This window comes from Ambystoma mexicanum, chromosome 10 (genome assembly GCF_040938575.1).
Source record: "Ambystoma mexicanum isolate Mex_15411 chromosome 10, UKY_AmexF1_1, whole genome shotgun sequence".
NCBI classification, from domain to species: Eukaryota; Metazoa; Chordata; class Amphibia; order Caudata; family Ambystomatidae; genus Ambystoma; species Ambystoma mexicanum.
In genome coordinates, this window is record NC_090932.1 from 1,595,302,478 (window position 1) to 1,595,327,671 (window position 25,194).

The following is a 25,194-nucleotide window of genomic DNA, read 5'->3' on the forward strand; positions in this document are numbered from 1 at the left end:
GACACAGACAAACCTTTAAGTAGAACCTTCTGACTCACTTTTCCTTAGTTTCGTTCAGGTAGGGAAATCCTACCTTGGCATAGGGCAAGTTAGACCTTCCACCATCCTGACATTTGAGTTAATAAATCATTGTATTTTGAAATGTTAAGCTGTTGTCTGTTGTCTGTTATCTGTTGTTATCTTCAGTACAGCTTTTCCTGAAAATTCACCTAGTTTGTCATAACCACTAGAAAATGCACCAAATTCTCGCAATTGAAAGAAACTTGAACATGATGGATCCATACCATCTTTCCATAGAACGTTATAACGGATGGCAAGGAGTGCAGCAGACAAAATGATATGGGGCGATGGAGGCATAAAAATCCAAACTTGGAACTGAAGAAACCAGTGTATTGTTTCTAATTGTTGATAATCCACATAGATTTGTCACTGCCTTAGAATCTGTGTGTACTTCAAGAGTTGCAAGGAAGAGTCTCTGATTTTACTTTTGTGTCCACACTGTGACCCTTTTTACTGATTTGACAATTTAATGAGGTGAAAAACAATCTTTTGTTAGTTGATCTATTGCTGTAAGCAGAACCTGAATGCGAAAAGTGGCAAAGAAAGGGGGCTAGGAGACTAAGAACAAAGGCTTTGACATCAGTCCTTGCTCATGGCATTCTCCAACTAATCCCCATTGTGTGCTCTTCTTTGCAGTCGAGCCCCGCTTCAGATATGCATTACAAGAAGTTCAGCGATCCGCTCTATGTTGCTATGTTCAAAATGTTGCGAGACACGTTGTACAACATGAAAGGTATGTTTTTTCATGCTTTGGTTGTTTCTGGGGTTGATGGGCAGTTTAGTAAAGATTATTTATGTAGCTTAAAATCATATCCTTTTTGGTTTGGATTCTGTTGTCCTATTGGGCTGGGGCTGGTGTTGGTGTTGGAAGGGATTTTCAAATTCCATCCTTGAGAAAGGACTTTGAGAAGCCAACCTGTGGTAACCAAGTTGTCTGACCCAAAACTCAGTACCACTCTCTTGATGGTAGCAAGGCAGAGGGGTACACTGTTGAGTAGTACACTTAAAGGGATGGTCTAGTAAAATATTTTATTTAAAAAATAGATAGGCAACATAAAACAAAATACTAGCATTCTCTTTTTTAAAACTTCCTATTTAAAATTTTGAGCTATTCAAGCTCAAAATTCGCAAAAGCAAGCACATGGGCGCATCCATTTTGTGAAATGGATGCCCTCCTGTGCTGGCTTTTGCTTTTGCAGCACTAATGAAGGAAAAGCCAGCCAGCTGTAGTAAATAAAAGCTACCGCTGGGTGGCTTTCCCTTCATTAGTGCTGTACGCGGAGGACGGGGACCGGAGACCAGAGCAGGAAAGCTGCAGCTGAATCTCGGTAAGTGCTATTTATTTAAAAGAAAAAAAAAATAAGCACCAGCTGCGTTTTTTTTTCTAAGTTTTCCGGGCTGGAGGAGCCCGGAAAACTTAGAAATAAAACTGCAGCTTTAAAAACATTGTATTTATGTTTGTGGTCGCTTTTGAAGCGACCGCAAACATAAATACAACGTTATTGTGTTGGAAAACGCTGCGGTTTTTCTTTCCGAGTTTCTCAGGCTCCTTGGAGCCTGAGAAACTCGGAAAGAAAAACCGCAGCGTTTTCCAACGCAACCGAGTTGTGTTTCTGCCTGCTGTGGCTTTCACTTTGGGTCTCCAGTGGGAGCACCGGAGACCCAAAGTGAAAGCCACAGCAGGCAGAAACACAACACGGTTGTGTTTACATGCCGCGTAGTGTTTCTCCCTACAGCTGATTTCCCATTTAGGGCTCTCGGGCTCCCTGATGGGAGCCCGAGAGCCCCAAATGGGAAAGCAGATTCAGGCATAAACAACGCGGTTGTGTTGGAAAACGCTGCAGTTTTTATTTCCGAGTTTCTCAGGCTCCTCTGAGCCGGAGGAGCCTGAGAAACTTGGAAAGAAAAACCGCAGCGTTTTCCAACACAATAACGTTGTATTTATGTTTGCGGTTGCTTCAAGAGCGACCGCAAACATAAATACAACGTTTTTAAAGCTGCAGTTTTATTTCTAAGTTTTCCGGGCTCCTCCAGCCCGGAAAACTTAGAAAAAATAACCCCAGCTAGTGCTTATTTTTTAAAAAAAATAAATAGCACTTACCGAGATTCAGCTGCAGCTTTCCTGCTCTGGTCTCCGGTCCCCGTCCTCCGCGTAGAGCACTAATGAAGGGAAAGCCACCCAGCGGTAGCTTTTGTTTACTACAGCTGGCTGGCTTTTCCTTCATTAGTGCCGCAAAAGCAAAAGCCAGCACAGGAGGGCATCCATTTCACAAAATGGATGCGCCCATGGTGCTTGCTTTTGCGAATTTTGAGCTTGAATAGCTCAAAATTTTACATAGGAAGTTTTAAAAAAAGAGAATTCTAGTATTTTTTTTTTAATGTTGCCTATCTATTTTTTAAATAACATTTTTTACTAGACCATGCCTTTAAGACTTACAAAGCGGATAGATAAAAGGTACCATACAGGTCCGTACAAAAAGACTCTTAATATATCACACTACTATGCTAAGGCACACTTTATGCAACTAAAGGGAAGTAGAAAACAACAATGCTATACCTATATATACAGTTCAGCAATTGTAACGAAGGCACGGTATTAACAGTAAAACAGACACAAGTGACCACAGTTCAAGGGTGTTTATTGAACTTCAAAAAGAGTTTGAAAAATGCCTATCTAATCCTAAACCTACAGATCGGAGCAAGCTACGACCATCAAATAATAACGCACTCCTAGTTGTGTCTTGTCAAAATTAAAGGGCCTATACTGATAAACCTATTGCCAATCCTTACTTCTAAATGCAAATAGTGTGGAAAACAGTGTTACGAAAAAGAAATAAGTGTTCACAAAATGATATGTCGGGATGGTCAGGTCGTTGGCCTCCCTTCCCCACGTTTTCAGCACAGGACAAGGGCGGTACACTCGAGTTTAGCACAGTTGCTGGCTTCTCTAGCACGAGGATACAGTTCAATCATTAGCATCAGAGCCTTCCGTGCCCAAGTCTCTTTGCCTTTCAAAGTCTCTTCTTTCAGATGGCCTGATGCGACAAACAAACAAGAAGTTATTGTCCTCTTAGGATTTCACAACTACTCAATTTCTGAGGCCATTCACTATTCACCTCGGATCCCCTTCAGCCAGGCTCAGATCCTCTTAACGCAATATTCACAGGATATACATACATCCAATTTCTCGGGTGATTTACGGTTCACCCCCGGAACCCCCTCAGCGGGGCTTAGATCACTTCCAACACAATGTTCATTCAGTCTCCCTCCGCCGGGCTCGGACCAACTTCATCTACTTTGTCATCAACTTTCTCTATGCTATTAACATTGGAAGACTTTTGAATGTGGACAGGGTTTTGCTTGACCCATTGCAGGACTACTTTGATTTCACAATTCTTTATCACTCCTTCGCTTTTGACACCTTTCAGTTGGATACCTAACAGACATTTGAATGAGCACACACGTGGTGTCGGACCTCTCTAAGGTATCGTTTCTTGGCTTCAAAGTTCAATCCCTCATCTGTTTAATTTTGCTTGCGTCGATTAGCACATACGCTTCATACACTGTTTGCTTCAGCTTTCACTATACAAGATTTCTACTTGCAACCTTGGATTCAACACAGACTGGTCTGGTTTCAGTCTCCCCAACTCACTGGAGGTGCTGACTTCACTGGCGCTGCTTTGTTGTGAGAGCCAAGGACAGTAGCACAGCGGCAAGCAATTCTCCCCGCCTTGACTATCGATGCGCGAGAGCCCCAAGTACCTATGACACACAATCCAGGATTCTTCAACCTCGATTCCTGGTCTTATGTTTCCTATACTCGAAGGTTCATGAAAGTAACGGTCTCTCGTAGGAAAGGTCAAGGGCACTTCCCTCCTTGCAATTCCTTTTGGTTTTGCTGTCTTTCGCCTTGTATTGAACTGCCATCTTGGAACTGCTGCTTCCTTGTGTGCTTTGCCTTGCTCAGAGTGTGCTCTTGTGCTGCGCCTTTTATCCTTGTGGGGAAGTGAAATGGAAGTCAGGTGTGTGTAATGGTCAGTAATTGCCTGACTCTGCCTGAACATTGTATTGTGACATGTCAGGTATGCGGCTCGGGTGTTAGTCAGTTTTGTCTCATAGTGAGCTGTCCTTGAGGAAGTGTTCTTGTCAGGAAAGGGGCAGGGGTTGAGTTCCTAAGTATCCTACATAGTAGGATGGGGTAAAGTGTTACGGGGAAGGGGATACCTCGCCATCGAGTGTCCCACTCCCACTCCCCAAAGACCTATCACCCAGGTGATCCTCCTGCACTGGTCCACTGGATCCAAAAGCATTGGGCGTGTCCTGGCCACCTGGATGACAGATCCCTGCGGATTAGTGGGTGAGACACCGTCTGGTTTCTCACATACCCTTCCCCTATGCGATGTAGCCGCATCTGTTTCACAAAGGAACCCAGAAAGGAATTCTACGTTTTCTTGGTTTTTGCCTTTCCGGTGCTCCACAGTGAAATGGTAGGGTTGCAGGTCTAAGAACAATTGCATGACTCCAGGGTTATAATCTTTCCGTTGGCTAATGCAAACAAGTGGAGCATGATCTGTGATGAGTACTTCCTTCCTAGGAGGTAGTATCTAAGGTGGGTAGTGGCCCACTTGATGGTAAGTGCCTCTAATTCCAGCACAGAGTAATTATTTTCAAGTGGGAAGAGTTTGCGGTTAGTAAATAAGATAGGATGATCCAATCCCTTGCTAATTTGTGATATGACTGCTCCTAGTCCTGTACGGGAGGCGTCTGTTTGTAACACAAACTCCTTTGAGAAATCTACTACCTTTTAGGATCGGGTTCTGGCACAGGGTTTGTTTTAGGTTGTTTTAACATACATCGTCCTCGTCAGTCCAGTGATTTTTCTGGGAGTCAGCGTTCTTTAATTTGCCTGTCAGCCTAGCTGTCCTGTCCGTGAAGTTAGGGATAAATCAATGGCAATGACCGATTAGCCCCAAGAATGCTCTGAGGTCTCTTTTAGTTTAAGGTGTAGTTTTAGGACGGCCTTCACTACCATTCCCTACAAAGAAGCCGAAGTATTTCACGGCTGATTGAGCCAGCTTGCATTTGGGAGGATTGACAGTTAGGCCGGCTTCTCTGAGGGCTCTCATAATAGTAAAGAGATGGAAAAGATGGCCTTCCCAGGTTTTACTATAAATAACTATATCGTCAATATAAATTCCACAGAAATCAGACTAGGACTGTAATATTTTGTCCATAAGTCGTTGAGAGGCAGGGGCACCCTGGAAGCCAAAAGGGAGGATTTTGAACTGGAACAGTCCCAAGGGCACCGAGAAAGCAGCCTTTTCCTTATCAGGTACGTGCATTAGCACCTGCCAGTACCCCTTGGTTAAGTCTAGGGTTGATAGAAAGGTGGCATTTCCAAGTTTATCAATCAATTCATCTGTGTGGCATGGGATGGGCTTTGAAGTCGGAGATTGCATTAACTTGGCAGAAGTCTATGCAAAACCTCCAGGAATTGCCAGGTTTTGTGACCATTACTATAGGGGAGGACCATGTGCTTGACAAGGGTTCGATAATGTTCACTCTTAGCATTTAATTTACTTCCTCAACCACTATCTGTTTACAGTTTTCCGGGAGTCTATATGGTTTCAGATGGACCACTTGTCCTTTAAGTGTTCTAATATAGTGATTAGTGCCTTTACACTTCTGGTTTCTCCGAGAATACATTGGGAAATGTAACTAAATCTTTTAAATCTTCTTGTTGTTGATTAGATGGCTCTCGAGGAAGTAATTAAAAGTTATGTATTCCTTCTGGTACTAAACAGGATAGTATCGTGGCATTGGTGGCGGAAGGATTTTCCTTCCACTCTTTTAAGAGCTTTACGTGGTAGAGATGGGTCTTTTATTTCCTGTCAGTTTGTGCTACCTTATAAGTACAGGTTCCTGTTTGTTCCAATATTTCATATGGCCCATGCCACTTAGAGACAAGTTTGTTTTCCGAGGTAGGAAAGAGGGCCAATACTGTTTGTCCTACGGAAAACTAACCTAGGTTTACCTTTTTGTCATAGACAAACTTTTGTTGTGCTTGGGCTTTTTCCATATGAGTATAGACTAGATTTCGAATAAGTTTCATATGCTCTTGCAATCTGGTGGTGGTTTGTGAAAGGGGAATGGGTGCCTCTTCTCTTTCTTCCCAGTTCTCCCGGAGCCTGTCCAGGACATCTCTAGGTTCTCTACCATAAAGTAGTTCAAAAGGAGAGAATGCAGTGGATGCCCGAGGGGTTTTCCTTACTGCAAATAGTGCCATGGGGATCATGAGGTCGCAGTCCTTCCTGTCCTTATCTACCAACTTTCTTAGGATCATTTTGAGTGTTTTATTGAATCTGTCTACCAATCCGTCTGTTTGGGGATGGTAAACTGAAGTTCTTAAGGTGGTGATATGGAGCAGATCCTTGACTTCACCAATAAGCTTACTCATGAAATTGGATCCTTGATCCGTCAGGATTTCCTTAGTAAAGCCAACCCTGGAAAAATATGGTAAAAGGTATTTTAAAATCACCTGGGTGGTGGTGTTCCGCATAGGGAATGCCTTGGGGTATCAGGTAGTGTAATCAACAATCACGAGGACGCATGTGTTACTGTCAGGCTGAGAGTTATCCTGTGTCCGCGGAAGCTGCTGAACCCCCGACAATCCCCCTGAAGTGTAATCCTCAGAACCCGATAATTCTCGGCTCTGTTAACTACACCCCAAAGGGAAAGGGGGAAGTGGATAACATAAGAAACACCGGGCTGGCGACGTTCTGACTAGCTGATGCGGAACCTGCAGTGAATACATAAGAACATATAGAATCCTCAAATTACTTTACTACCTTTAAATAATGAAAACTTTATATCCTTAACTAAAATGTAAAGAATCATACCTGGTTCTTCTCTTTTAAGATCTTAGAGAAGATTGGAGTAATAGCTGATAAAATCTTTCTACCTTTCTTGTGGCATTGAAAGTCTTGAAAATAACAGCAACTCCTTTGATTATTGAACTCTTAAGAACCTTGACTCTTGCCTTATAAACTATTAAATGTTCCAGTTAAGAAGACTTAGATGAATCCTGTTCTTTCTTCTTAATAAATAGAGTTCATAGTCTCTTGAAGAACTTGCAAACTTTTCCAAGTCCGTTGAAACCTTTTCACGCACATGCGCAGATATTTACCCACGCAAAACACGCGTTGAAGAAAAACACGCGCCAGAGAAAAGACACACGCTGAGGAACACACGCGCTAAGAAAACACACGCAAAAAAAAAGTCACGTAGCAGTCTTTTCTTACTCTCGGGTACATGCGCTTTAAACACCCGCGCTATGAACACACACGCTGTAGAAATCACGTAGCAGTCTTTTCTTGCGCACGCGTACACGCGCAATGAATTCACACGCTGTAGTTTTCACGTAGCAGTCTTTTCTCGCGATCACACTTAACAGTCTAACATTGCTCGCGCGCGTTTAAAAATGAAACATTGAACTATAAACACAGTAACATCAGTTCTTCTTTTGAATTTTCATTTACAATCTCCTAAAGTATCTAATGAATCTGAGCAAAGATTTACATATCCAAATAAAGTCACTTAGCTTAAGAATTTTTTCTTCTCCAAAAGAACTTCCAGAAACTCTCCTGTGAACCTGAATTCTTCTCCTGAACAACCCTGCATAAGTAGCTGCTCGACTGCCAGGATTTGAAAGTTCAAATCCACTAGGCCCAAGACTTCAGCAGGAGTAGCTACAGACACGTCCTCTCAGCTGGGGTTACGACGATGAAAGGCAGAGAGTGACAGTTTAGAACGTTCATTGTTGTCCTGCAGTTCTCTCTAACCAATCAAGGCTTCTATTGTAAAACTCCATCTTGCCTTAGGCCAGAGCCAGGAATCTGTATAGAAAGGTCAAGGCCAAACCCACACAGAAATAAAGGGAAATAATTAAAGGGAACCTAACAGTAATTAAAGGAAACCTGATGACAGTAATTAAGGAAACCTGACAGTTACCCAGTCTAGAGTTTTCCAACGATCCAATGATATCCATCCCAACCCTTGAGAAAGGGACTTCTATTATTGGTAAAAGATTCACAGGGGCAGGCAAAGAAATGCGAGTACTGGTTTTCTGACATATTTCACATGTGTGGATAAAGTGTTTTTTTTTCAAATTCAATTTTTATTGATTTTAAACATCGGTAATAAACATACAGGTGGGTGCATGTTATATTCACATAGTTGCATCAAAAGACAATTTTCGTTCCACCTGCGTGGCCTGTTAACATCAAATACTTGTCTCCCCCTCTTGGGAGGACGTTTTGAACACTTAACCCCCTCCCTCCTACCCCTTAGCAGTGCTCATAAAACTTCCGGGACTTTGGCGTTTGTCATGACGATTTGTAGCGGGCGACATGATATTTAGCACTGATCGACGTTTGAGTTGGAGATTATTAGATTTATAGTGTATGTCTGTGGCAGGCATGTTAAACTGGCGGTATATCCTGCGAAGTTCCATTCGCACCGGGGCTGGGCGTTTCTTGACTTCAGTGGTGTGTTGGGTCGTTCACCGTTGAACCCGCAATGTAGTGGCTGGCAAAGTCGCACCTTACCTTATCGTGGAGGGCTGCCGTGATTTTTTCCATTGTGTAGATGTTTGTTGCAATCTGTATCCAGTCTTTTTTAGCTGGAAGGTGTAAAGACTTCCATTTGATGACCATGCTCGCTCTTGCAGCCAATAGCAGGGGGGATACCAGTCCTTTAATCAGTTCATAGTCTTCTTCTTCCAGACCGAAGAGGATCAGAAGGGGGGACGGTTCCCTTTCTATGCCATCCAGCTGTTTAATCCATCCCAGAACTTCTTGCCAGTAGATGCAGACCTTGGGGCAGTCCCACCACATGTGCCAATAATCGGCATCCATGCCACATTGTCGCCAGCACCTAGGGCTGGAGGACTGGAACATTTTGGAGAGCCGTCGTGGGTCATACTGCCATCTGTGGAGTAGCTTTGTTGCATGCAGCTTATACTAGGCTGCGATTGATATTCTGGATGGTGTTTCACAAATTCTGTCCCAAACCTGTTGGTCAAATTCTATGCCAAAGTCTTTTTCCCATCTCTCTTTCAGGTGGGAGCTCGAAGTTTGTTCTTGGCAGATCAGAGCGCTGTACATGCATGCTATTTAGGCCTTTATTTATGTTGGTCGTGTCCAAAATTGTCTCGAAAGGCGTGAGCCCTCTGTGTTTTGGCCTTCCACTCTTTCTTGGATAATACACCTTTCAGTCGCAGGTACAGAAAAATCGGAATCTGGTGTAGTTGGAGGGCTTCTTCTAGTTCCGTAATTGCAATGAATTTTCTGTTTCTCCACAGCTGGCCTACTCTCAAGTCCAGCATCGAACCAAGCTTGATATCTGGCGTGTTCGGGGATCTCCTCTCTGATCGCAGGGGACCAGAGATGGCTCAGAGGAGAGGGCCACGTGGTGACTCCAGACATTCACTTCCCTTCCTTCCACATGTTCCACAGTGTCCCCAGTATTGGGTGGTTGCGCAGTCTTCTTATCAGTTTCGGTCTGGGGACCCATAACCACTCTGCGAGAGTCATGGGCGTAGGACATGGGGGGGGGGGGGGGCAGAAGGGACAAATCCCCCCCACAATTTTAAGTGGGGGGGATATAATGTCATTTATCCCCCCCAGAATTTGTGGCACTTCTGCATGTATAATACGTCTGCAGCCTGCACTGCAGGCTGCAGATGTCAATATCATGCGCAGGGACGTCATTTAGGGGTTGCTAGAGGTTGCAACTGCTACCACTGTGCTACCCCTGTGGTCTCCTTTGCTACCCCTAAAGAAAAATGGGGGGAAAAATAAAAGTGGCCTTTTTTGTTGTTGTAATGCAAGCTCATGGGCTGTGGCCAGCACCATGTGGTTCTTTACTTCTGGAGTGACTGGCTTTCTTGTTCAGGCCTCTAAAAAAAAAAAGAAGAAAAAAAAAACAGGGGTGCCACAAGCCTAACAGCACTGACCCTAAATAAGAAAGAATAGGGAAACCAAATAATACGTCTTTCTGGAATTCTATACAATAATTGCTAGACTCATTAAAGGTTCATTTCAGGCACACTTCAGGGGGTGAGTCACTGATTAAGTCTGTTCTTAAACACCTCAACTCAGCCTTTCATCCTTCTGAGGTCGATAAATGAGTACCAACACAGGTTGGGTGATATTGGGTGTATATTTTTTCTATATAAAGCGCTTAAGCGTAAGTGCTATATAGTAACACATCATTATCATTTGGCCATGGACGTCTGCATGCATTCACAGTAATTTGGTAATATGGGTCTATACACACTGATCCTAACGATACATATGTCGATCCATTCTTGTATGAAATGTACATCACATTATAGTGATATCGTAAACATATTTTTCGTAGTGTACTTGGGAACAATGCTATGTGATGCCACTTCAAGTTTTGTCAAGGGATGAAAGGTTGAGTTCCATCGCTTCCCACGATATCACTTCGGGGTGGGGTCAAATGATATGACCTCCTGTGATGTCATCAGAGTTCAAGGGTCGTGTGATGTCACTTCCGCTACCACTGGCATTTTGGTGAAATGACATCCCTGGTCATGCGTGCAAAAGTACAAGTTAACTTCAGACTGACTGCAGCAGCGGGCTAAAACAAGAACTTCTGCTGCTTGCTCATGCGTGCCCTGCGCCTGTGCATTTGGAACGTACCCAGGCCGGGGAACTGCACGTTCCCCTGCGCAGTGCACTGCTGCCCAGCCTCATCTTCCCGAACGAAGGAGAAGCCAGGCAGCGACGACTGCTCCTGCTGAGAGTGACTGACAGACAGCGTTTGTTAATATCGAGGGAGACAGAGTGAGACTCGGACTGCGACTCGACCTCCTGAGACCTCTGCTACCGTACTTAAGGCAAGTCAAATGGCCCCCTCTCCCAGGTGCAGTGCAGGCCGGCATATGGAGGATTTATTAGGGGGAATGTGCCAAAATGAAGCTATTTGTTTATGTTGAAGCTCATAATGGGGTGCATTGTGCAGTGAAATTCTTCCCGATAATGAGGGCATTCGTGAGGACAACAAAAGTGGGTGTGAAATGCAAGTTGCCTCAGCCTGTAACCGGAGCAAAGGGATGTGCTCACACGTCTGTGGATTCATTTGAAGCAGTTGAACCCAACTACGGTACTGTGGTGGCTGTGGCAGAGGGGAGGAGTGCGTCGCAGGGAGCGGTTGGCCCGTGTTCAGGGGGGGGGGGGCTTGTTTAGGCTCTGCAGAGCTCGAATTCGGATTTAAGAACCATAAGTGTAGTGTGAGTTTAGAACACCACCACCACCGCCACGCCACCTGCGCCTTGTGGGAATTAAAAAGCCATGAAAGGGAGATGACCGTTTGGGCATCGTGTCGACTACAAAGAATAGTCTGTATTACATGAATGCAGAAATGAGAAATTACTTAGACCTGCACTGCAGGCTAATGTGTAAATACTACAAAGACCTGACCGCACAGCTCAACACCCCGAAAATAAGTGCAGGCCAGTCCCTTACGTTGTGCTACTTACCTGGTGACAGTGACCTGAGACAGCACTGTATGGCCTTGTTAGCGGGCCTCTTTCCCCCATGGACCTGTGTGTCAGTGCACATTCATGTCCATGCTCCGTTGCAGTTTGTTTTCCCTTGTGTTGTGTGTTTGCCTCCCAGAGGTCCCTATGGTATATGCAGTATTAATGCTGTTGCTGTGAGAAGAAGCATGTTGTCATCTTCCCTTCAGTTCCCTTAGCACATCCAGAACAGTGCACTAGTTTATGGAAGTTCAAGTGGCTTATAATCCCATTACCCACTTGCCCCCCTCAACCCCTTGCTGGGTCCATACCTGGACTTCATCACCACAGAGTGATGAGTGTATGTATACTGACACTGCATACAGTGCAGGTGAGGCAAACATGTGATTGCAGAACAGTGCGGTGCAGGCCGGTATGGGGGGGGCAGCATCCGGCAAGCGGCAAACAACATTATAATGTAAATAATAAATACAAGCATGTGTGCACAGCACTGGCTGGGCCTTGCCTCGACAGTGACCTGGAGAAGTCCCCAAAATGAGGTACGACAATGGGACATGACTAATAGTTGTAGAAAAGCGCTCAAGGATATCGAGGGTGCTCTGAAGACTGAGGAGAAAGTGCTGAGTAAGTGTACAGATGAGAGTTGTGGGGTTCTGGCCATGGGGGAATGTGAAGTGAGGGACTGGGGTGCAGTAGAAAGAGGGAATGCAAAGTGAAAAAGGGTCGAAAGGGTGCAGAGGACAGAAAAAGAGAGGAGCAAGGGAGGGGAGAGATGGGATCAAGAACGGAGGGCAGATGAAAGATGGGGATAGTTTGCAGCACGGAGTGACCAGTGTGCGCAGGGGAGAGGGGTCCAGGAAAGACCAGAACACAGGGAGAGTGGTGTAGGGCAGAAATGGCATAGGATGTGCTTCGGGTTTAGATAAAGCCATTGTTTTAGGGATGTTTGCACGGCACTGGCTTCTCATTTCATCTCTAAAACTCAGGACAATCCTGTCCTCTCTCTCATCTCCCCTTCCTCCCTCTACTCCCTGCTCTTCCTCTGACCCTTCTTCGGCCACCTCTCTCCCTCCTTCTCTGCCTTTCCCCCAGATGAGGTTTCTAGACAAGTCCGATCTATGAAAGTCTCATCAAAACAGGTTCATCCCTTTTCCTCCAAAGCCATCAAGGACCACATTGACTCCCTGGCTCCTGCCCTGGCTGACTTCTGCAACCACTCCTTCGCCACTGGAGTCTTCCCTTCAACCCTGAAGCACTCCCTTGTGCACCTTCTCCTTAAGAAACCCTCTGCCGACCCGTCTTGCTCGGCTAACTATCGCCCAATCTCCATCACTCCTTTCCTGGGCAAACTCTTGGAAAAGCTTGCCATCTCCCAGCTCAATCTTCACACTGAATGTGTTGGTTGTCTCCGTGATCATCAGTCTGGCTTCAGAGCTGCCAGAAGCATGGAAATTGCTCTCCTGAACATCTGTGAAGACCTACTCTCCAACCTTGATTCCAACACCCCCTGTGTCCTCATCTTACTTGATCTCTATTCTGCCTTTGACACAGTCCACCATGCCATCCTGCTCAACCGTCTCCGTGGTAACCTAGGAATCACCAGTCAGGCCCTGGAATGGCTGACTTCTTTCCTCTCTGATTGACCCTCCCAGGTTCAACTTGAGTCCTTCCTCTCCTCTAGCTCTATCTCCATCTCTACCTCTACATGTGGTGTTCCCCAGGGGTCTAACCTCTCTCCCTGGCTGTTCAACCAATACCTGGCACTTATTGCCCATTGCATTGCCGTGCTCTGCCACAACTTCCAGTGCTATGCAGATGACACTCAGCTCACTTTCAGGCTACCCTCAGCCACCTCTTCTCCCTCTCTCATTTCTGACTGTCTGTCCGCCAAACAGGAGTGGTGTGCGCCAATGATCTCTGCCTTAATGCCAGTAAGACCGAGATTTGCCTCATCGGCCCACCCGCTACCCCCCTTTCCTTTCAATCTCTGGCTGGCCTCTCTTGGCCCTCTTCCTGATCCCACCTGTGAGGCCAAAAATCTCAGCGTCATCTTTGATTCCACACTCTCCTTCTCTCCTCACATCTCTGACGCTTCTAAGAAGTCTCACTACCAGCTGCACCTCCTCATAGGTATTCTTCCATTTCTCTCCTTCCCCCATAAGATCACTGTCTCCAGAGCTCTGGTTCTCTCTAGGCTGGACTGTTGCAACAGCCTCTTTCTAAATCTGCCTGCTACTCTCCGCCCTCTACAACTCATCCAGAACAGGACTACGAGACTTGTCCTTGGCCTCAAGCCCAGGGATCGTATCTCTGCATTGGCTCCCAGTGGCTGTGAGGATTAAGTTCAAAACTCTCTGCATTGTCCATAAGGCCTTGTGGGGTCTGGGGCCTCATTACCTTCAACTCTCTTCCCAAATACCTTCCTTCTCAAGTTCTTCACTCACCCGCCTCTAACTCCCTCAGGATCAGACGGTCGTCCAAGCAATGAGTTGGTGGTAGATCTTTCTTCGGCTGGGGCCTCCCTCTGGAACAGCCTCCCTGCCTCCCTGAAACTTGAGGAGAATCATCTCCGGTTCTGGAAGCACCTCAAAACCTTTCTCTTTGTTTCTGCTTTTTCTCCTCCTCTCCCTTGCTGTCTTCCTGGCTGATACTGAAACTGCACTGGTTACCTGGCCATCCTCTGATCTCAGACCCAGGCCCACTACGCTGCCAGTCGCACTCCTGCACTGCCTTCCTGGCAACCCCGCACTTGGGGACTGTTTTCTGTATCCCTACAGTCCCACTACCAGCACTTGAGACCTGTTGTGTGCACTTAACCTTACATTTGCCACCTGCTGGGCTTACTTTTACTTTGTTTATTTATCTCATTATCCCATGTACTGCACTGTCACCTCCCCATACCCCCTCTGCACTTTCCTACTTCCCCTTCCCATGCACTTGCGCGATCTGAATGACACCTGGCCTAGTAGGATTGTTGTTTGTCTTCCCTCTGTTCCCGCTCCCTTGCCCCGTCGCGCCTTGAAACACTTGTGTATAGACGTGTTATAAATGCCATTATCATACCATATCATACTACAAAGCCCTGTGTAGTTAATAACTTAATTGGAACTGGGAACATACTACTGGTGTAATACAAATGTCTTATCCAGGGATGCCTTCAGCCATTCTATTAGCACTTTGCATTTCCTATTTCCTTCACTGAAGTCCTGCTAAAAAGCAGCAATGGCAAGTGTTTGCTTGTGTATACGTATTGAGCATTTGCCAGGCACTGCCATTAAATGTCCAGGCACTTGAACCATTTTGCAGCTGTTACCTTCAGAGGGTACCTAATACCACTATGGCGGTGCCTGGCAAGTGCCTTTTCCATGCCTACATTAAAATCAAAACGGTTGGCGCTGGCAACGCTTGTTTTAAAATAGGGATGCAACTGAATTTCTGGTACCCACCACAATCTGAATAATGAGTTTTAGACAAGTTTTAATAGAGGCCACCATAAGCCATCTGGGTGACCCAGAAAAAAATAAAGCAGAGCCTTGAGATTCTCAACAGCACTTGCTCCGCTATCCATGTAAATCCAGTGAATACCCTGGTGCCGAGGTATGATTGCAGCTCATACACTGCTGTAAAGGGGCACACTCATGTTCCATCATTGAGGGTTCAAGTGGAATAGGATAGGATGGGTTGGCGAAACTCCATAAAGCATCTGCACTTAAAGCGCATGTGAGAGTATTATAAAAGATCTCTCTAAAGGTCCGTTGCTTGGAGACCCGGAGAAACACAAGAAGTGAAACGGATCATCACACCAACTGTGGTGGAAGTGAAAAACAAGGCCCGTGGGGGGAATATTATTAAGACCAAAGTATTTTCATACATTTGGGTAAGCTCCTGTACAATCTACTGCATATGACAGTGACGGGGTAAAGATGCAAAGGAGTATCTGCGAGCAGGCAATTCCTTACTTTTCCTGCTCAAGTCCCCAAGGTGTCCCCTGTGCCCCCCAGATTTTATAGGTCTCCTACGCCCCTGGCGAGAGTAGCGGGGGTCAGATTATCATTGTCCAATTGAATCCATTGCAGGTCCCTTCTCTCACGCAGATGTGGGATCAGGATCCTGAGATGAGTCGCCTGGTAGTATCGCTCTGTCCGGCAGGCCTACTCCCCCCCTGCTCGTTTGGTAGTATCAGGGTTTCATAGGATATTCTGGGTTTTTGCCCATTCCAAAGGAATTCCAATATGGCTTTCTTGACTTGTTTGAAAAATTGGTCTGGGATTGTGATGGGGAGGACCTGGAAGGGGTATAGGAAACGTGGGAGGCTCACCATCTTAATGGCGTTTAGACGTCCCATCCAGGAGATCGTAAGTGGCTTCCATTTTGCGAGGTCCGCTTTAAGGGCGTCGAGGAGTTGAGAAAAGTTTGCTTCGTACAGGTGTTCAAGATCTCTTGTGAGATTGATCCCCAAGTATCTCAGTGTTGGGCCTCCGATGATTAGCCCTAGGGTCTCGAGGTCTGCTTGGTGGTCTGGGGAGGGTTTGTGGAGTGTTAGGGAGAATTCTCTTATAAGGCTAATTTCCCAAACCTAGTGAGTCCCCCAGCAGCTTTGCTGGATTTTTGGGGTTTGTTTTTTTTCTCCTGCTAAGAGTGAGACTCTTTTCCTCCCACTCTTGGGCATGATTTGAGGTATGTCTTTGACTCTTTGTGTGCTTATGGGCTATGGGGTTTTCTTTCTGCTCCATAGGGTATCATCTATTTTTTGTGTGCGTGTTACACAGCACCCTCAGTGCAGTAACACGGTTGTCATAGTGACCCCCAAACATAGACTCCATACCCTGGGACTGATTGTCTCCCAGGGCATGTAAGGTCATCATTGACTTTACTAGTCCTAAATTGTGAACAGAACCAGTACAAACCATCATATTGTGGAAGTACTGGAAGGGGTTCATTATATTGCCCCATGGTCTGGGGGCACTGTCCAGTCCCCCCTTGTCGAGTTTCTGGCTGGTGGCTGTGGTTACCACACAGAATATTCCACCGGAATATTCTCTATGGGATTTTCCCATTGATTTTAAACGCACCACTTTTTGGTGCAATGTTAAAGAGACCACCGGTTTATTTATTTAATATTAAATCAACGGTTGGGTCTTTTTGCCAGAACTCTTTTCTAAAATGGCGTTCATGACCGTCTCTGTAACTCTGACCAAGGTTGAGCCATTTGTTCCACTATTTGGCGGGCTTCTCCACAGAAGCCCTCCAAATGGTGCCACTCTGTCTGGGGTCTACAGGATGTGTGGGGAGGGGAATTGGCACCCTGGACTGCGTTGCCTTAGCAACTCAAGTCGCACTCTGTTCTGATTGGGCCAGTGGTGAGCCGCCCGGCTCACCACTGGCCCAATCAGGTAGGCTGTTGAATGGGGGGGTTTTCTGCATAAAAGCAGGGCCTTTGGGACTAGAACTTCAGAAGTTGCCACAGGACCTAAGAATCCGAAGAGGGAAGAAGCTGAGCCATCTGCAACAACGACACCACCGGTGAAGCCCTGCTGCAAGGAACTCACCACTTTCCCAAAGACAAGAGAAGATCTTCTGCTGGACGAGTCTTCTTCCTCTGAGCTGGTGGGACCAACCAGTTCGCCCCTTTCGCCTTCCAAAGACGTCTCTTGGTCGAATCGCCCGTGCCAAGCACCCCGGTGGCCGGATAGCCAAGCTTCACCACTTTGACCGCAAATAAAAGGAACACACCTTTTACCGACTAACTCCGCGGCTGGTTTCATCCCTGTGCAGTGCAGCGACTCCACGTTTCCTCCTCAAAGAGATCCTCTCTTCCCCTGGTCGAAACAACGAACTGCAACCACTGCCAGGAACAACTGCCACCGCTGGAGCTTCCTCTCTTTAAGGTACTGTGTCCTGCCTGGCCTCCCTTTCTTCGGTTTGCCCAAGGTGGCCCTTAAATCATTGGCTTGCCAACTGGGTTGGCCCCAGACCTTCTAACTTTACCTTCTTGAATCGCCCCAACCTCTTTTGAACATTCTGCAAAGACTTTTAGTGCATTTTAAACCATGTGATCCTGGCACATTTCGCTTTGCTCCCTTTAAAGTGGGCCTGGCCTATGAACTTTGGCTCTACAGTATACACTGCCTTTATTCCCTTGCTGAGAACTCCTAAAAGTGTTGGGTCCTGTTTTATTTCTATGCTGTGCCTTTTGCTGTGCCTTTTTCTCTCCCTTTAACTAAACTATTGGAGTGCCATCAGGTTATGCGCTCGCATCTGTTTAACAAATCGTGATGTTTTAACTCTGACTTGTCTGATAGTTATCAAGGGAGGTGTATATACTTTACCTGACTGTGTTTTAACTTGCTTTTGATTTAGAGTGCTAGTATATTACCTAAAGTGTGTTTTAAATAAATAATTATATACCTTTTATACAAAGCTCTGGTCAGTGTTTGTTTGCTCTACTGTGTTTTTAGCCCTATTGTGTATACTCTATATACTGCCTTACTCTTCTTGAGAGAAGTCTGATTGCTCAGCCACAGCTAGCAGTTAAATCTGGGTGGTGCAGACTGCTACCAATTGGGTTTACTGCTTACTCCTGTAGTCTGAATCTTTTTGCAGTGTTCCCCAAGGGAACTGCACAGGATTCTGCCTAACATGGAGCGGGAAGAGGATAGATTTGGTTTTGTTTATTTTGAAGCCCGAGAGTGTGCCATATTCAGGCGGATCGCTCTGGGAATTGATGACATCGGATTTAGTACATGGAGCAGGATGTCTGCGTACAGGGCCAGCTTATACTCTCTGCCGTTTGCTCGCATCCCCTCCACACCAGCATCTGCTCGGAGCATTTGGGCAAGGGGTTCCAGCGATAGCGCAAAGAGAATTGCCGAGAGGCGACAACCTTGTCTCGTTCCTCTACTAAGGAGGGAACCAGCGGGAGTATTGGGAGTTTACTACTACAGATGCACGTGGTGCAGTGTAAACGGCTTTGATCCCTCGTCGGATAGTGGGACCCAGGCCTATTTTCTTCAGTGTGGCTTCCAGGAAGTGCCATTCGACTCTGTCGAATGCCTTCTCGGCATCAATCGAGAACAGTGCGGGCTTGTTCGGCATCTTTCTAGCCTCGTGTATGAGGTGGAGGGTCTTTCGGGTAGAGTCCGCACCTTGTCTCCCAAGGATGAAACCCACTTGATCGTTATGAATTATCACCAGCATGTGAGATTCAAGGCGCGCAGTAAGGACTCTCGTATAAAATCTTGGCGTCAATGTTTAAGAGGGAAATTGGACGGTATGAAGCGCACAGCTTGGGGTCCTTGCCTTCCTTGGGTATGACAGTTATTAATGCTTCTGAGAAGGTTTCCGGCGGCACGCCTGATTGGAGTATGTTATTAAAGAGCTCGACCATGAATGGGAGGAGGGCGTCCTTAAGTCTTGTAGAAGCCTGCTGTGTAGCCATCGTTCCCGGGGGCTTTCCCTGCAGGAAGTCTTTTGATCGCCTCTTCAATCTCCTCACCTGTGATAGGGGCGTCTATGGTTTGTTCTGTGTCCCGGGGGAGGGACGGGAGGGACACTTTGTTCATGTATTCGGTGATCGCCTCCGGATGTGGGGTGGCATCGGAGGTATATAGCTTCTCATAAAAGTCAGCAAAGGCTTCCGGGATATTGGGAGGACGATGGCCATGGGGTGTTTCTTCGTTGTGTATCGTTGGGACCCATCGCTCTTTGCGTTGCCCTCGGAGTCTTGCGGCAAGTAAGGCCCCCGCCTTGTTTCCATGCTCATATTGTTTCTGCTTGAGACGTTGGAGTTTGTACACAATGCTACCAGTTTCTAGTTGCCGCAGTTCTTCCCTCTTGTTGTTGGCTTGTTCTATTTTTTGTAGTCTGTCAGAGCCTGAGGATTGGGCTATGAGGTCGAGTTGAGAAATTTCTTTTCAGAGCCTGTTTTCTATGAGTTGGCGTTCTTTTCTTAGTGGCCCCCTCCCTAATGAGTAGTCCTCTCCAGGTGGCTTTCCCTGCCTACCATACAGTATTTACAGAGGTCTCGCCTGTGTTGTTTTGTTCAAAGTAGTGAGCGATGTCCTGCTCTAGTTGGTCCCGAAAAATCGGGTCTTTGAAGAGGGTCTCGTTGCATCGCCATTTAGAGCTCCTCTGGGGGAGAGCCATCCGATCAACGGTTACTGTGACTGTCAGGGTCCGACCATGTAACGGGGGATATGGTGGATTCGGCCATTGCTTCGGTGAGTTCAGGGGTGAGTATATGGTATATGTAGTCAATTCTGGTGAATGTAGCCTGCGGTGCGGAGTAGAAGGTGAAGCCTGTTAGATTCGGGTTCATGTGTCTCCATGCGTCCTTGAGGTTGTAGCCCTCCATCATGTCCGTGACCTGTACGCGACCAGGTCCAGTTGGGGGGGTTGCAAGTGGGTTGTCTGCTTGCCTGTCTAGATCTGGGTCCATCCACGAATTCAGGTCGCCTCCCAGGATCACCTCGCCTTCTGCTTCAGTCATGACCTTGGGGACTGTTTGTTGGAGGAACCTGGACTGACCAGTGTTAGGCGCGTATATGGATGCGAGCGTAATGATGGTGTCTTGTATTTTACCGACCAGTACAAGTGCCCTACCACTTACGTAAGCACAAGTTTTTAAGTGTTCGAACCGGTTTGCTCTGTTGATAAGGATGCCGACTCCAGCTTTTTTGAGGGGGCCTGAGCCCCAATATTCAGTGCCAGCTTTGGTGCATAGAATTTTCCTCTCCTCTCCTTTGATGTATCGGGTTTCTTGTAGAAAGAGGATGTCAAGCTTTGTCCTCTTGAACTCTCTGAAGACTAGCGATCTCTTGGTGGGAAAATTTAATCCCTTGACGTTCAGTGTGCCAATTTTAAGTGTTTCATGCCTGTCACTTAGATTGTCATGTCCGTTGATCAGAGGTGTGCCTTTTGAGTTTGCTCATCATATTGTGTCGCTCGTCGCGGAAAGTCGCCGTAGTGGAAGTGATCAGATGAATGCCTCCCTAGAACTGAGGCTGTAACATTTTCTGCCTTCCTCCCCCCCTCCGTCCCCTTCGGGGTATTAAACTTAATACCCGTTGCTCTCAGCCTTGTCTCGTTGCTCTTCGCTCTCTCGATGAGGGTCTGTGTGACGGCGTCCGAGTTGGACTGGTGTGAACAGCCGGTCTACAATCGGACCACCAGTAAGGGTTGTAACCGCACGGCCCCGACAGCAACTATTGTCATTATAACATTTTGAGCCCCCGCGCCCCCTTTTTTGAGAAACATTGTAATAAAAAACATGATGTTAAACAACAACAACAACTTTTACTATAGAATAGCATATATAGTGATACATGCGGTTTCCGGAGGCTTCATCCACCGGCAACTCGTGCTTGCGCTCCGGGCAGCATATATGCCGTGAGATGGGACCAGCAACAAGGGAGTGCCGGGTTCAGGAATGCAAGTAGGTCTTTATGCAAAAACTCTCACGGTAGACATCGTGGGCATACAGGACTTGGGTGAACAGTATCACTTGTTGCTATCAGGCATGTCGTTGGGTTGCCTATACTTTCTGGATCCCTTTACTCTTTTCCTTCTCGGGCCCTGGAGTTCCCGTCTCGGTCTGTCCTGCACCGGAATGTCCTGTGCTCCTTCATCTGGGGCTGTCCCAAGGAGGTCCGCGATGCAATCCCAAATTTTTTCCTCATAGCGGAATAGTATCTTCCTGCTGCCATGTTCAAATGCGAGGGAGAAGGGATATCCCCATCTGTATCTCGTACCTTGATCTTTAAGCCATCTCGTGAGGGGGCTACAAAGGCGGCGTAGGGCCAGTGTGAGCGAGGATAGATCCTGAAAGATGGTGATTTGAGCCCCTCCTGATATATGTGGAATCTGGCAAGGACCGATCTCGGGCCGCCTGGAGGGCCGCCAGCTCTGTGTATCCTCTGTCTTGAGTTCATCAATGTCTTCGTCTGCTGCTAGAATTTTGATGCATGATGTCGTGCATTGTTTGTTTGAGGTCTTCTTCCGTTTCCCCTTCGCACTCCGGAATCCCAAAAAAACGTAGGTTATTCCTTCTCTCTCTGTTTTCCAAATCGTCTATCTTAAGGCAAATTTCGTCCTTCCTCTTCTCTGTTTCGTATTCTGAATTCCATTTGGGCTTCAAGGGTGTCTATCGAGGCTTAATTGTTCTCAACTCCCTCCAGCCTCTCCTCGTTGTTGTCTACTCTCTGGGTCCATTTTGCCGCCGAGGTTGGCCCCCATGTTTCGGATTTTGCTCCGAAGGGCAGCGATGTCTCCCTTGGTAGCTGCCGCTCCGGTCTCCGATGCTTCTAGTGACATTATCATTCTTGGCTCAGGAGCCGGAGGTAGCGGGTGTAAGCGTATCTGGCTAGTTTGCTTTTAACGTTCATATGGTACTCGCGTGCGAGGAGGCACACGCCCCGGGAGTGGGGGCCCTACCCTCTGCACTGGTATTCTGGATGGTACATGAACTGTGCTGTAGATTGCCATGCGGGTTGTCCCTTGGATCGGGAGCCCGTGGATGGGAGGAGGCACACGCCCTGGGTCCAGGTGCCCTACCCTCCGTTCAAGTGGGTTTCCGTCAGTGGGTCCGGTGCGATGTCGAGGGAGCTCATATATCGGTGCGGGTCTGTGAGGAGGTTTCGAGGAGGTCGCGTGAGACCGAGCCCCTAATGCGGGTGGGGGGGGGGGGTCTGGGTTTCGGTTAGATTGGGGGGAGAGCACACTAGGGTATTCCGTTACGTTTCGTTGTTGGCCCGTCTATCTGTGTCCCGGCCGGGCGAGGGGCTAGTGGTTTCGTAGAGGAGGGCACACAAACCAAAGGTGGTGGCCCAACCCTCTGCATAGCCTTGGCGCAAGTACGAGCTTGTTGCCTTGTGAGCTGCGGCCTTGGGTGATGGATTCAGAGTGGGTTATGTGGGTAGTTCCTCAGATTTTTGGAGCAGGCTCAAGGTTACCAGTCATGGTGTTTTGGTTGGAGATCTGGAGTCAGGGTGAGGCTCTCCCAGGGCACTTTACTCGGCAGGTGGGAGGAGTTCCCTGGTTCTAAGAATGTTGTTGCCCCATGGAGGGGGTCAGCTGAACATGGGTCCTCCTGTACCTGTATCTGGAGGAGGTTGTGCCTCTGCGGGGGGGGAGGGGGTATCCGGTGAGTCAGCCCTTGTGACTATACTTGGGGGAGGGAGTGCCTCTGTGGTGGGTGACCCCAGTCTCGCTGTGTGATGCGTTGTGCCCTTGTAGGTGAGAGACGAGTGTTGCACAAAGCGTGCTGGGGGTAGCTTTAGCAGTCCATAGAGTTTCTGTGGATCAGAGTGGGAATCGGCATTGTATGCAGGATGAGGTCCGCACGGGGCCAGCAGTTGGGGGCCTTCCTCTATGGGCATTTATTATTGTGTTTGGTGAGGTCTCCTGGGGCTGCCTGGATGGAGATGCGGTCGGGGTCGAGCGTGTGGGTGGCTCGCCCCAGGGGCCCTCGTTGTGTGGGGCGAGGCGGTCGGTGAGGGGCCTTCGTGGGCCCACGCACTGTCCCCTAGTGCAGCTCCTGCCTGGTCCTCAGTAATGGTGGGGGGGCAGGGCCTCATCCGCGCCCCACGTTCCGCTGCTTGGCCTCAAGCTCTGGGTAAGGAGCACCTTGGGGGAGAAGGGGCCCCGGTCCAGGTGGGGCGCTTTGGCGTGTTCCGGGGGGGTGGGCACTTACCCGCTCCGCAGCCCTGCTGTATTCGGCGAAGCGCCGGTGTCCTAGGCTGTGAGGGCGGCCGCACAGGGGGTGCGCGCAGGAACGCCTGCGAGGGGTTTTTGTCCATCCCCTGGAGGAAGCAGGACAGGCGGTGAGGCAGCGGCCGTTTAGAGAGTTGCGGCGGGGTCCGCACCGTCCATGGGGGAATGAAGGGAGGGGCAGAGTACCACGGGCCGTGTGTAAGCACGTTCTGCCTTTCAGCTGTTGGAAGCGTGGCTGGGGGGGAGGTACAGCCGAACGGACATTTCTCCTGGATGGGGGGGGGGGTCCAATTTCCGTCTGATTTTCGCTTAAAGGGTGGGGGGATAGTTCAGACAGCTCAATTATCTGTTGTTGGGCACGGGGGGGCAAAATTGGGGTCTCAGGTCACTTTTGGGGCCCGTGGGTCCGGAGCTCACACGGAGGTGTTCATCGTCCGTGCGCCCCCTGGTGGCCAGTTCCGATAAAGTGTTTTTATATCAGCAGGGATACCCGGCGAGTAAAACTTACCACTGATGTGCGCTTGGGTCTTAGATTATCCTAAGTGTCCCTCTGTCAGATGAGAATGTGCGATCTCTAGTACGATCTTCTGATGGGTTTTGGGGATTACTAACTGAGTTTTACTTAGGCCTTCTGTGTCTGTTTCCTTTGTATACAGTAATACCTGCTTTAGGAAGAAAGGGGGACTTCCCTTCTCTACTCCCTCCCCTTTGGGAATTGCTTGTAAAAAAGCCTCAGCGAGGGCTGGATCATTTAGCTGGGCGAAGGCTAGGTTGTGAAGGATCGTAAGCTCTTCTTCCCTTTTCTCTTCAGTGGTAGATGTTTCATCAGCTTCCTAAGAGCTGAAGGTACCTCTCTCAGTATCTTCTCGTTCACTTTCTCTAAAACGCGGAAAAAGAGCCCTTTTAAGAATTCATTGCGTAATTCTATCGCCGCGATGTACTTCAAATGGAATTTTACCATGGTTCTGTAAGAGAACCTTTGTTTCTCCCCGGAATTCGGGATCTATGACGCCTGCTAAAACATCTAGAGCGAACTTCCAGGCCATGCCAGATTTTGGGGCCAATCTTGTAGAACGCCCATGAGGGAATCATTCCCCTTTTCCCTGGAGGGATAGTAGCTTCTCTGCTGCTACAGATATCAACACCTATTGAGTCTTTCTTGGCAACAGAGGTGTCTGGTATCTGAGGCTCTATGACTAAGCTTCTTGAATTTGAGGGTTCCCCAATTTGTCTCAATTGATTCACATTGTACTCCTGGCACTACATGCAAGGACGGCATGGTATCTACGGTAAGACAGACGCAAGTGACCCCAGTTCAATGGTGTTTATTGAACTTCAAAAAGGGATTCAAATCCTAAATCTACAGATGGGTGCAAGCTATGACCATCAGATAATAACGCAGTCCCAGTGGTGTGTTGTCAAAATAAAAGGGCCTATACTAAAAAAACCTACTGCCAATCCTTACTTCTAAATACAAATAGTGTGGGAAACAGTGTTACGAAAAAGAAGTGTTCACAAAATGATGTCAGGATGTCCAGGCTGTTGGCCACCCTTCCCCACGTTTTCAGCACGATACAAGGCGGTACACCTGGATGATTATCCCCGGGGACTGGTGGGTGAGACACATTCAGGTTTCTCACACAATCCAGGATCGGTTGCTCAGTACTTCAGGATTGTATATAGATAGCACACATACTGTAATTACTAAAGTAGGGAAAGCTGTTAAATAATAGGCCCTACTTTAAGGTAGCTCAACACAGTGAGCTAGCTTAAGAAGTCCAATCCCTAGCCAGTAAAAGTTCAGTCTTTTATGTGTCCCAAAAGGTATTCAGGTGCACAGGTGAGTAGCACTGAGAGGC

At 47.5% G+C, this 25,194-nt stretch overlaps 1 protein-coding gene across 2 annotated transcripts in view; it reads left to right on the forward strand.

Moving 5' to 3' along the window:
• PI4KA (phosphatidylinositol 4-kinase alpha) overlaps positions 1–25,194 on the forward strand; it is a 2,470,135-nt gene that overhangs the window by 274,592 nt on the left and 2,170,349 nt on the right. For both annotated transcript variants that reach the window (XM_069619956.1, XM_069619957.1), the window contains exon 10: positions 697–793. In XM_069619956.1, coding sequence (XP_069476057.1) covers positions 697–793 — 97 coding nt within the window. The remainder of the gene's footprint in view (positions 1–696; positions 794–25,194) is intronic.